The following is a 13089-nucleotide window of genomic DNA, read 5'->3' as shown; positions in this document are numbered from 1 at the left end:
CCAAATGTTCTATGCAATTCTGGAAACATTACCATTTTACTTTGTAGACACAAGGAACTGCAGATGATGGTTTACCAAATAAAACAAAGTCCTGGAGTGGGTTATTCAGTAGGTTCGGTTAGGCAGCATCTCTGGAGAACATGGATAGGTGACGTTTTGGGTCGTGATCCTTCTTCAGTCTGATTTCAGTAGGGGGGAGAAAACTGGAAGACAGGTGGGGGTGGGAAAAAGTCTGGCATAGGTAAAAGGGGTTTGGATTAGTAAATGGTTGGATAAAGGCTAGAGATGAAAAGACAAAGGTGTGATATAATGATTTAGTGAACCAAGGAGTTGCAGAGGGTGCTGTCTCTGCGGAAAGCTGTGGGGATGGGAAGAATGGATAGCTGGTGGGATCATGTTGAAAGTGGTAGAAATGTCTGAGTTGGATGTGGAGGCTGATGGGGTGAAAGGCAAGGACATGGGGAATTCTATGTTCTATCTGGGGGGAGGGGAGGGGGAACAGAACTACAGGATACTGAGTTATGGATGAAGGATCCATCTATGACAGCAGAGGGAGAAACCACATTTACTAAAGAAAGAGGACATCTTAGATGCCTTAAAATTAGAAGCCTCATCGTGGAGTAGATGCAGTGGAGATGGAGAAATTGAGAGCAGGGAATGACATATTTGCAAGAGGCAGGGTGGGAGGAAGTGTAGTCCAAATAACTGTGGGAGTCCGTTGGTTTATAGCAGATGTCAGTCATTTTTCTTTCCTCCTTTGTTACGAAAACAATGCATGCATACAGGCATCTAGACATTTTGTTTCAGAACCTAATATGGCATTCATAACATGGCACAAGCAAATAATTAACATTAACTATTTAAAATATTTTAATAATACTAGCCTTCAACTTCATTCTGTTTTCAAGGAGGCAATCTTGAAGAATTGGTTCATATTTCCTTATTAAAGAATAACATTTCTGATCAAGTACAGTGATACTGCTCTCATACCCTGATGTTGCAGATGAACCAGCAGAAGAGCCATCAGACGAATCAGCTGAACCCAAAAAAATATCTGTATCTAATGAGAGGGTGTCATAATCCTGAGGTCTGTTCTCTGATTTTGTGTCAGCACCACAACTAATGCCAACATTTTGACATGAGTGCAAGCAATGAGTCTCAAAATCCTTCCATAAAGATTTGGGACAGAATTGATTTGTTCCTAATGTATTAGTAACACATTGTCTCATCTCTGCGTTAGGAAACTCAAAAACAAATCTACTCTGCTGTAGTTCATCTCTATTGTCAACAATGGTACTGTTAGAATTTGATGACATCTGTATGAAATTGAAGCTGGAAATGAAAGTGTTAGCAGAATCCATTTCTTTATCTTTGCCCCAAGGCTGCTGTCTTTGCATGTTCTCACCATCCACTTGTTTATTTGGTGTAACAGCTAGTGGCTTGTTTACATCAATACCTCTTTCCTTTTCACACCATTTAAGGCAAGCATCCTTCTTCTGTAATTCACCTGTTGACAAGTGCTTGGAGTAAGTATTAATTCCAGTATAAAATGAGTCCCCTTGACTATCAGTCCATTGATAGTTAGAGTCAATAGAATGTCGAACACTTTCTAACGCAATCATAGCTTCAACCACAGGACTTCTGGCAGGTAAGTGATCTGAAACTATATTCTGATATTCTGCAATTTTATTTTTCTTTGGATGTTTATTATTCAATTTGTGCTTCTCCTGTTTATTAATATCAAAAAACAAGTCTGTACAAGTCTTGGTTTCTTTTCCAATGTTTTGGGATACCAAATGAATACCAGCTGGCATGGGATGGCTTAACCTTTGTTCACCACCCTTCCGCATATATCCCGGTCTCTTTGAGAGCTTTTTTTTGCAGGAATGGACTCCAGTCACTATCGAATCTGAAAAAAAGTAAAAACACTCTGAAAAAACAAAATCAGATAGATATATTGAACAAATGCTCTCAAACTGAACTCTTCTTTATAATCTTTCACTATTACTTCTACCCTCGTGGTTTTATTTGGAAGAGAGTTGCAAGGATACTAACATTTATTCAATTCTCTTTTTAAAGTTATAATCTGGTTTCACCTCATTTTGGACAGTGCATTCCTGGCAGTTACAACTTTAAGTCAAAACATTCTCCTCTTTTTTCATTAGATTCCTTTTTTAAATTATATTTGTGCTTTCTGAACTCTAAAATGTATTCTCTTATAAACCCTATCAAAATTCTGTCTAATTTTGTACCAATCTATTAATCGGCCCATTTCACGGAGACAAAGCCCAGCTTGTCTCATCTCCACCTACCAGTGGGTCCCTCAATGCAGATTTCATGGCTTTGATATCTTTTCCAATTCATGATTCTCACAATTAGCCGCAGCATGACTATCTTGGTTTTTCACAATTTATCTTCTTTTATACACTTTGCCATTCTTTATAGCTACTTCAAACTCTACTGTACAATACAAAATATTTGATAAGATTTACAATTCACTCTTTAATATTTCTCCTGAGCTGGTATCTCTTTTGCTTTGCAAATCTAATCAGTTGGAAGTCAGTTATCAATTTCCTACCTATACCCCTATCTGCTTTGACACCCCCATTCTTCTCAACTGTTTACATTCTTTTTGCATTAACAGTGGCAGCATTTTAATCCTCCTACATGTTCAAGTTCCACTTAGCCATTTCCCATCTCTCAATAAGATATTGGTCAGTGAAAATCCTGCTTGCAATTCTGTAGACTTTTCTGCAATGAAGATTCAATGCTAGCAGCTCCAATTTTCTACATGGTTCTGGGGTTTTAAGGTAAAACTTTATCTTAAACCTTAACTTGTCAATTACACATTAATGGTGGCTCTGCAGGTTTTACAGCTTAAATTTTACGAGTAAGCTCCAAGCCAAGAAAATCACTTCCCTGTGTCCAAACCCATTTCACCTCTTCTTTTGAATCTTGATATCCCTTAACTTTTTTTAAAACTCACTGGTTTTGTGACAATTAATTGTACACATCTCCTGGCTCTTCAAACCCATGGAAATACTACAGTAATGTATCCTCCCACATTCTAAAAACAGCCTCATTTTACTCATCCTCATCCATTGCCTATGTCAACTTAGAACGTAGAACAGTACAACACAGGAACAGCCCTTCATCTCACAATATCTATGCCAAACATGATGCCAAGTTAAACTAATCTCCTAAGCCTGCACGTGATCCATATCCCTGCATTATCTGTATATCCACGTGCCTATCTAAAAGTCTCTTAAATGCCACTACCATATCTGCCTCCATCACCAACCCTGGCAACGTTCAAGGCATCCACCACTCTCAAACCTTAATTATTAGAAACAATTTTAATTAATTAATTAATTAAAATCGTTGAAGACATTAGCGACGCAGTGCTGCTGGTTTCCGACAGGCACGGTGACGGACGCACCACATGTCTCTGTCCTCCATACAGCTGTCAAGCTCCTCTTTTGTCTCCACATATGCGTCTTCCATCAACGTCTTCAGCATCGTCTTGTTTGGTCGTCCCGGGTTCCGTCTTCCATGGGTGGGATCTCACAGCACAACCTTATTTGCTGGTATTTCTGGATGGCGGTGGCATTGACCAGTGAGCCTCATCCTGATCTTCTCGGTCAGAGGTGGAATCTCCCCATAGAGCTGGGCGTTGGTGGTGTGGTCCCTCCAACTGACATTTTGAACTTTCTGAGCATTCAAGTGTAGATACCATCGAGAGACTTGGACAGTGCTCGAGTGAGAGTCCATGCCTCACACCCGTACAATAATATTGTCTCTACAGTTGCATGGAAGAATCTCAGTTTGAGACCCTTAGACATCCGAGACGTCCAGATTTTCCCCATGTTATTGAGGGCTTTCCATACGAGTGCTTTCCGGACCTTGATGTCATTCTCTGAGCTCTGCATCCTTGCTCCCAGGTACTTGAAGTCCTCCACTTTCTTGGGAGATGCACCACCATTGGTCTGAAGAGGCTCATGATCACCACCGTTGAACGCCATGTACTCCGTCTTCTTGAAATTTCGGTGGAGGCCCACTTTCTTGCACTCTGTCTCGACCCTGCCGAGCAGCTCTTGTGCCTCCCCAATTTGGTCTGACAGCAGGACGATGTCATCAGCAAAGTCGAGGTCTGACAAGTTGAATGACCCGATTCTTCTCGAATGCCTTGGGGTGATTGTGAAGCCGAGGTCCTCGTGCGCCTGCCTCATTACATAATCAAGGACAATGACAAAGACAAAGGGTGCCAGCGTGTCTCCCTGTAAGACCCCCGCGAGGATTTCGAACACTTTGCTCTCGCCATCCGGGGTGACAACCTTGGCCGAGGTGCCCAAGTGCATATCCTCAATGACTCTCAGGAGACGAGGAGGGATACCATAAGCCTTCAAAATCCTCATCATTTTGCATCGATGAATCAAGTCAAATGCCTTTTTGAAATCAATGAAGGATAGGACAGCCGGCAGGTTGTTATTCTTCACCTCCTCAATGATTCTTTGGAGGGCAAGGATTTGTGTGACCGTGTTCCTCTTCTCTCTGAAGCCGTTCTGATTGTAAGTAGCTTCGAGTCGATAGCAGCCCTAATCCGGTTGAGAATTAAGCGGTTGTAGACCTTGGCCAAGACACATGTCAGGCTGATGCCACGATTGTTGGCAGTCTTGTTCAGGCTCCCAGATTTGGGGACGGGGATGATGTTGGATTGTGACCATTGTGTTGGCTTGTCATTTGTCATTAGCGTTGTGTTGCAGAACTTGAGCATGATGTCGTCGAGCTCAAAGTTTTTCAACACCTCTGGAGGGATGTTATCAGGGCCTGGACTCTTCCCTTGCTTCAGCGAGGTCTTCACTTTTCGCAGCTCCTCGAAGGTAAAGGAGCCGTTGTGAATCTGTACATCCATGAGGACAGTCTCAATCTCCTAATCTTCCTCAGTGACAGTTGGAGGTGATCCAAGTAGATTCTTGAAGTGGGTGAACCACGTGTTGATTCGGTCCTCTGGAGAATTCCCGTTGACTTGACCTGACTTGGCCTTCCTCCTGCTACTGATCTCGTTCACGACCCTCCATGCCTAGCTATACCGCTTGCCATCGTTGGCAACCTCTACTCCCTCTATCATTTTCGTAACCTCCTCCTCCTTCAGTTTGTCGTACACCTCAAAGAGTTGGCTGCCTTCAGGTCCTCCTTGAGCCGCTCATTCCTGCTCCTAGTGTAGGCCTCGGCATTCAACAACTATTTTCTGTGCTGCAACAACTTCAGGGTGCTCAGAGTTGCGACTTCTCTTCACACGCTTCACTTTGGGTAGTCTCTTCATTGCTTCAGAGTTGGCCTCTATGAATCGTTCTTAGCGAGCCGTAGCATTTTCCCTCGCCTCAGCTCCTCACCTCTCCTCCTCCGCCTCCTCTTCTTCTCGTTTCTCCTCCTTCAGCATCTGGAAGCGGTTCACCACCTCTACTGTGTATTGGGCCTGTAGTTCTGGTCGAGAGGAAAACTTCCAGTCCACTTTTTCCTTGGGGCCTGTAGATTTAGGCTGCCTCAGGCTAAGCATCACTTGCATTATTACCGCTCGGTGATCCGAGCTCATGGTCTCAAAAGTGCTGCACGCTTCAGCATCCATGACACTGTTGCACCATTCGCGTCACACCATGATGTAATCTAGCTGGCGCTTTTCTTCTGTGCACTGGTCCTGATGTGTCCACAGCTTTCCTCATCACTTCTTGAACATGGTGTTGACTGCTAGGCGACTATACTTCTGGAGAAAGCAGGCTAGGTGTTGAGCATTCCGGTTAGTGTCACCAGTGTGATAGATGTAACAGACATCCTCCGGTCCAAGACGGGCATTGAAGTCCCCAAGCACAACCAGAAAATTGTGCGCTGGTACTCGCTCCGTCGCAACTTGGAGGACAGAGTAGAATTGTTCCACTTCGGCCTCAGGGCTGCTGTTGTGAGGGGAGTAGCATGCCATGACAGTGGTGACAGGTTTACCACTAAACTCAGCAATAAGGACTCGAGGACTGAGAGTGGATACCCTGTAGCACGTTCCTTGCACTCCGACTCAATAGCAGTCCCACTCCTCCATGAGCGGAGTTGTTTATAGGACCTCTCCAAGCTGACGATGTGATGAGGTCCATGCCATCTGCTTTGTCAAACTTGATCTCTACGTCCCGGTAGACACAACGATGCTCTTGAATGCCCAGGACGTCAACCCTGCATTTCCGACTACACACTGCCATCTTGGTAGTCCTTGTCTCTTCACGAATAGTTAAAGCATTGAATGTTGAAAACATCAATAACTTCTTGCAATTAAGAAGGGGTGCAGCCGCCTTAGTCCTGAGGTTGGACTGATCCCTCCCTGAGGTGTGCCCAGGGTTTAAAGACCCATCATCATGTGCCCAAATGGACCAGGACCTCGACCAGCTGCAAAGTTCCTGCGGATTTCCGCCGCTGGAAGTATAGGTTTTTGGTGTGTGTGCCTTATCATCATTCCTTACAATATGTAATGCTAGAAACTATGAGTATATGTAATTAACATCTTTAAAATTCAGTAACTAAGGAAGTAAACCATAAATCTCTACCCTTCATCTTTCTATGTTAAACACACGCACACACACACATAAACAGTATTTAGTGCGAACATGAATAAAGCGATTACATGCTTTATTTGTGGTTTTCATCAAATACGATTAGCCTTTATGCTATGCCAAAGAAGTCACTTTCAGTTCTTGGATAATCTATAAATAACACCGAAGTTAACAAAATAACATTAGTTCATTCTTCCCAACCCAAGGTCTTACAGGTCATAAGTGTCTTCTTCCTCCGTACCCCAAATAGATTTATAAGAGCAGTAAAAAAGATACAAGGCCCCTCAATTGCAACTAATCATTAAATATCATGGCTAATTTGTTACTTCAATTAACTGACTGCATCCAAAAGATTGCATTGAAAGAACTGGAAATACCGTTTCCTCGTTCCTACACAAATATCAGATACCTTGATGACATAAAACAAACTTTGCCCTAAATAACATTAGTTTACACAATGCTTTCAGTTGTATAAAATAATGAAAATATATTCAAATATTTTTACTCATGATGCATATATTGGCTCTCAAACCTCAATTATCTGTACATTTTCTGCCAAGCTGTCAACATTCATTGATTATTATTGTTCTAAATAATAAAACCCAAGTAGAGTAATGCTCTCTTTCAAAACAAAAAAATAGGAGTGTTTAGTTTAGTTTAGTTTATCGTCATGTAATGAGGTATAGTAAAATGCTTTTTGTCGCGTGCTATCCAGGCAGCGAAAAGACTTTACGATCACAATCATCATATCATATCATATATATACAGCCGGAAACAGGCCTTTTCGGCCCTCCAAGTCCGTGCCGCCCAGTGATCCCCGTACATTAACACTATCCTACACCCACTAGGGACAATTTTTTTTTACATTTACCCAGCCAATTAACCTACATACCTGTACGTCAATCGAGCCGTCCACAGTGCACAGATACAGGATAAAGGGAATAACGTTTAGTGCAAGATAAAGTGCAGTAAAGACCGATTAAAGATAGTCCGAGGTACATGGTAGTTCAGGAAACCTATCACCTCAACCCCAATAATGCTGACAGATCACGATGAATACCATGATCTTTCAAATATATATCTACCTTATTTTTAAATACTTCCAATGATCTACATCTTCTGAAAAAGATCAATGTTTTTATAGTCAGAAAATTGATTTGCCTGCACAGCTTTCAATCGCTGGACAATTAGCTGTCCTAGTTAAAAATGTATACTTCTTTGACACAATCTATTTACAAATATAAAACACTTAATTTGAAAGCAATATTTCCTCACGTTCATTTTCAACAATACTCTGAAAATGATTTGATGTAAAAGAACAGAATACTTCAGTATATTTCTAAAAAAAAGAAAAATTACAATTGGAATTCTCAACAAAATTTATATACTTCAACTTGGTCAAAAAAATATCTAATTTCAATGGTTGTAACTGTATCGTGATCCATGTGTCTTGCACTCAATAAAGTTTCCAATTTCAAATGGTAATTCAAATCTGGAACAATTATGCATAATTTATTATCCATTGACCATTCAGACACAAAGCATTTGGAAAATATGCTATTTTGTCCACTGCTATAAAGTTACAGTGAAAAAGTATAGTTCAGGTCCTCCCAGTTATGAACGGCCAACATATGTACAGTCGGTGCTTTGGAGACCAGTGCGATTGGTTTGCCAGCTGCTGCAGACTGCAGGTATTATCTGCCATGTGGGAATTTGGTTCATGGCAATATTGGAATGGTTGAGTCAAAAGACCAGGTTTCACAGTTTATTGCCCTTGGTTGGCCAATGTTTTTATTTAAATATATTGCTGGGCAGTCGTATTTCCAAGTTGCAAACTGTTTAAGTTATGAAATGTATTGCACAAGCTGAAATTTGAGAGTCTTTAATTACTTTTAAATTGAGATGGTATCATAATATTAATGATAATCTTGCAGATTTATCTGGGTTTATCTTCCATACATAGTTCAATCCTTGGCATTATTAATAAATTTACAACTCGATCCAGATCAGTTGGGAAGGTGGGACAAAGAATGGCAACTGGAATTTAACTCAATTTGACAATTGAAGTCCTGCACTTTGATCTGTCAAACCAGGGCAAGACATACACAAAAAAATCTGAAGTGTGTTGCAAAACAGTGAGATCTTGGAGTGTAGGTGTATGGTTCCCTAAAAGTGGCAAGTCAGGTGGACAGCGTGGCAGACAACCGTTGGCACTCTTGCCTTCATTGGGAAAGGTATTGAGTACAAAAGTTGAGACATCATGATGCAGCTGTAAAGTAGTGGGTGAGACCACATTTGGAGTACGTTGTACAGTGTGCAGTTAATATATGATGAACGTTTGACGGCACTGGGCCTGTACTCGCTGGAGTTTAGAAGGATGTGGGGAATCACATTGAAACTTACCGAATAGTGAAACGCTTGGATGGAGTGGATATGGAGAGAACGTTTCTACTAGTGGGAGAGTTCAGGACTAGGTCATAGCCTCAGAATTAAAAGACGTCCGTTTAGGAAGGAGATGAGGAGGAATTAATTTCGTCAGAGGGTGGTGAATCAGTAAATTCTTTGCCACAGAAGGCTGTGGAAGCATAGACAATGGGTATTTTTACGGCAGAGATAGATTCTTGATTAGTACAGGTATCAGGGGTTATGGGAAGAAGGCAGGAGAATGGGGTTGGGAGGAAGATATAGATCAGCCATGATTGAATGACTTGATGGGCTGAATGGCCTAATACTGCTCCTATCACTTATGACCAGTTCTGGTCACCCAGCTGTAAGAAAGTTGTCATTTGGAAAAAGCACAGAAGAGATTCACCAGGATGTAACCTAGACTTACAGGCTTAAGTAATAGGGAGAGGTAAGGTAGGCTGTAACTTTTTTTTCTTAGGAAGCTGTGGGATACAAGATCATGAGGAAGATGGATAAAGATAATGCTCATGCTCATGAGGGTAGAGGGTAGAGGATTCTAAAATGAGAGGGCACGTTTGAGGTGAGAAAGAAGAGATTTAAGGCCTTCAGACGCAACGTTTTCATTCAGAGGATAGACCCTATCTGGAATGAGCTGCCAGAGGAAGCTACAGAAGCAGATACAATTGTGCCTTTCAAAACACTTTTGGACAGATATATAGATAGGATTCTGCTCTAGATGACAACTTATTTACATCGGCGAAACCAAGCGCAGGCTCGGCGATCGCTTCGCTCAACACCTGCGCTCGGTCCGCATTGACCAACCTGATCTCCCGGTGGCCGAGCACTTCAACTCCCCCTCCCATTCCCAGTCTGACCTTTCTGTCATGGGCTTCCTCCAGTGCCATAGTGAGGCCCACCGGAAATTGGAGGAACAGCACCTCATATTTCGCCTGGGCAGCTTGCAACCCAGTGGTATGAACATCGACTTCTCCAACTTTAGATAGTTCCTCTGTCCCTCTCTTCCCCTCCTCCTTCCCAGATCTCCCTCTATCTTCCTGTCTCCACCTATATCCTTCCTTTGTCCCGCCCCCCGACTTCAGTCTGAAGAAGGGTCTAGACCCGAAACGTCACACATTCCTTCTCTCCTGAGATGCTGCCTGACCTGCTGAGTTACTCCAGCATTTTGTGAATAAATACCTTCGATTTCTACCAGCATCTGCAGTTATTTTCTTATAGATAGGAAGGGTTTAAGAGGGCCTTGGGTCAGGTGTAGGCACATGGAACTAGCCCAGATATGCCAACTTTGGACTAAATGGGCTGATGGACCTATTTCTGTGCTGTATAGTTTTCTAACTCTAATGACAATATTCTTCACGTAGATCATTAAGCAATTTTGCAATTTTGACTCAACAAAACAGCTGTTTTTGCTAATCGAGGTTAGAATATTCTCAAATTCCAGCCTGCATTGCAATAGCTAAAGTCACTCCAAAGTACCAAAAGATGACTGCAAATGGTTTCCATACAAGTAGGATCAGATTGGATACCTCACTTCAATCATTATTGAGTGACCCCAGATAGAATGCACTTGGTTGCTGATTATTGCCCTGCATAACAGCAAATTGATGATTAAAAAAATTAGCAAGTGTCAATATCGTACACAGTATTGATCTTTGAAATTTAGGTCCTATTTTGTCCCACTAACTTTGATGCGAGTCATTCCATCCCAACTTGTATCCAGTGAGGTTTAACATTTATCAGACATGTTAAGAATTTTGAGGGGATTTCTTAGAACCACTGCTTTCTCATCAGCTAACTGTTTCCCACTGGGGAGAGGAGTCACATTTGATGTTCTAGGACTGATATTTTCACAGGAACACTCAGGAGAGAATCTTATCCTTTATTTTGCATTCTTGCCTGCATTAGTAATTTAGTAAAGTGAAAGAAGTTGACACCATCACTGCATCATTTGCTTAGGGTTTTTTAAATGTAAGCACTTATTATGTATTGAATGAAATATACATGGTGACTTTGTGGGTCTGTAGCAGATGTTCAATGATGGTGGTCTTTGCCTTGGTGAGGCCTTCCGCATTCAGCTGCAGCAGGGTGATGCCATCCGGTTCGACATCCGTAGGTGCCCGCCCTAAGAAGGGCGCATGTTCCGGGTTGGCGCCAAGCTGCAGCGACTGAGGTTGCATTTGGGCTGCAAGCTGTTTTTTCTGCTTCTGCTGTCTCTGTTTGTTGTCGTTCGCCTGACTGGGGTCAGTTGACAGGGCTCACCACGAGGAGGTCGACAACATGAGCCAATGTATACATGGTGATATTCAATAGAAAACAATTTACTATGTCACTGGAACTTGCAAAAAACTTGTTATCCACTTGTACAAAAACGTAATTGTATCATATTGCAGAAAAATGCACAATTTTGAAAGAGTGATAGGCTATTCAGCCACTCAAGCCTGCTTCGTCATTCAATAAAACCATAGCCAATCTTTAACATTGGTGTAATTTTCCTCCACTGACCCCATATGTCTTGATTCCCTTAATATCTCTGTGAGTCTCCGCCTTTAACGCTCAGTGACTGAACCTTTACAGCCCTACATTGCAAAGAATTCCATCTGCATGAAGAAATTTCCTTTCATTAATTTAAAATGGCCATCCTCCTTTTGCCTCAATCCACAGCAGTATATACTCTATCCCACGTGCTTTGGTTTTGTTTAACAACCTTGTACGCTCCATATCAAGGTCCTCCTATAAACTCGAATACACCATGTCCTATTTGTGCCTAATCCATTCTACCAGCCATTACCCACCCCCCCCAAACAATAGATTTGCTAAATATGATTTCTCTTTCACAAATCTGTTTGATAATTGTCATGTTATGATTATGTTCTGCCTAGATGCTATTTACCATTTCATTAATATATTCCAGCATTTACCCTACTTCTGATGTAGTCAGGTTTCTATACCCCCCCCCCTCCCTTTCTTAGAGTGAGGTTACATTTGTTACCATTCAATATATAGAAGGCGTACTAGGACTTGCAGTATTCTTGAGGATGACAACCAGTGTATACACTATCTTCACTGCCACTTCCTTCATTGGTATGCAGGTCATGAAATCCTGGAGATTTTCCAGCTTTCAGTCCCATTAATCTCCCCAATACCTTTTTAAAATGTAGACGAATGTTATGTTTTCAGCTTCTCATTTACTCTTGACCTGATCTTCTCCACCGTTCTGTGAGGAAACTTGTTCATGTTGCAGGTGCAGGCTACATATTGCTCACGTCTCGCATATTTGATTAAATTGCCTGAACCGATCAGTTTCAAAACATGAATTGCAACAGTCTCGATTATAACGTGGAACACCAAAACAACAGTGACAATTACGAAGATATTAATATCCCCATCGTCAACCTGAGGGGCTCATAGAAGGCAGGCTCGGCATTAAAAAGGGTGTGGTCGAAAGGATGGGGGCTCAGTCCCGCACAGATTAACCACGGGTTAGCCGATTTGTACCTCGGCCGTGCTCGGAGGTTCAGCCACTACCGTTAACTATTACCTCTGTCCTGCGGAGGCTGAGACCCACGACCGCTGCTAGGAACGGGACCCAACCGGGAAGGCGAATCTGAGACGGCTATTAGGTGCATCCCGGCGAACATTCTCGCCGTCAGACGGCCGGGCCGACTTCCCGCCCCTAACGGTTGCTGCGTCCCGGTTCCGCTCGCGCGTTGCGTTCCGTTAGATTTGAATTCGTGCGCCCCGTGCGCTAAAATCCCCCTGGCCCGACGGCCGTGCGCTCCATCCGGTCACTGCAACGCGCCGCCAACGGTTGCCCAGCTCTCCCAGTGCGCGGGGTTTGTCCCCTCCTCACTGAGACGGCAAGTCAGCTCCGCCCAGCCTCCCAGTCCAAGGACCCATCAGACCCGCGACCATGGTGGGTTAAAATGTGCAACGACAGCAATGTTATGGATAATGATTACCCGTGGCTTCTTTCCTCAGTTGTGTTTGCTGTGAAATACGCTCAAGTTCTGAACGAGTTTATGCCGACTTTTTGTGTGAGTCATCTCGGACAGTTCTTCGTAGTTTAACTCGGGAT

At 42.6% G+C, this 13089-nt stretch overlaps 1 protein-coding gene across 1 annotated transcript; it reads right to left on the bottom strand.

The window, feature by feature from the left end:
- Positions 1–860: 860 nt before the first annotated feature.
- LOC144593898 (uncharacterized) lies at positions 861–12848 on the bottom strand. Its single transcript, XM_078400028.1, has 2 exons — positions 12553–12848; positions 861–1909 (listed from the first exon to the last, which is right to left on the bottom strand). Exons 1-2 carry the CDS (start codon positions 12650–12652, stop codon positions 861–863), a joined length of 1149 nt encoding a protein of 382 aa, XP_078256154.1. The 5' UTR covers positions 12653–12848.
- Between the last annotated feature and the right edge of the window lie 241 nt (positions 12849–13089).

This window comes from Rhinoraja longicauda, chromosome 5 (assembly GCF_053455715.1).
Source record: "Rhinoraja longicauda isolate Sanriku21f chromosome 5, sRhiLon1.1, whole genome shotgun sequence".
Lineage (NCBI taxonomy): Eukaryota > Metazoa > Chordata > Chondrichthyes > Rajiformes > Arhynchobatidae > Rhinoraja > Rhinoraja longicauda.
The sequence above is the reverse complement of the archived record's forward strand: the minus strand, read 5'-3'. Positions and strand labels throughout refer to the sequence as shown.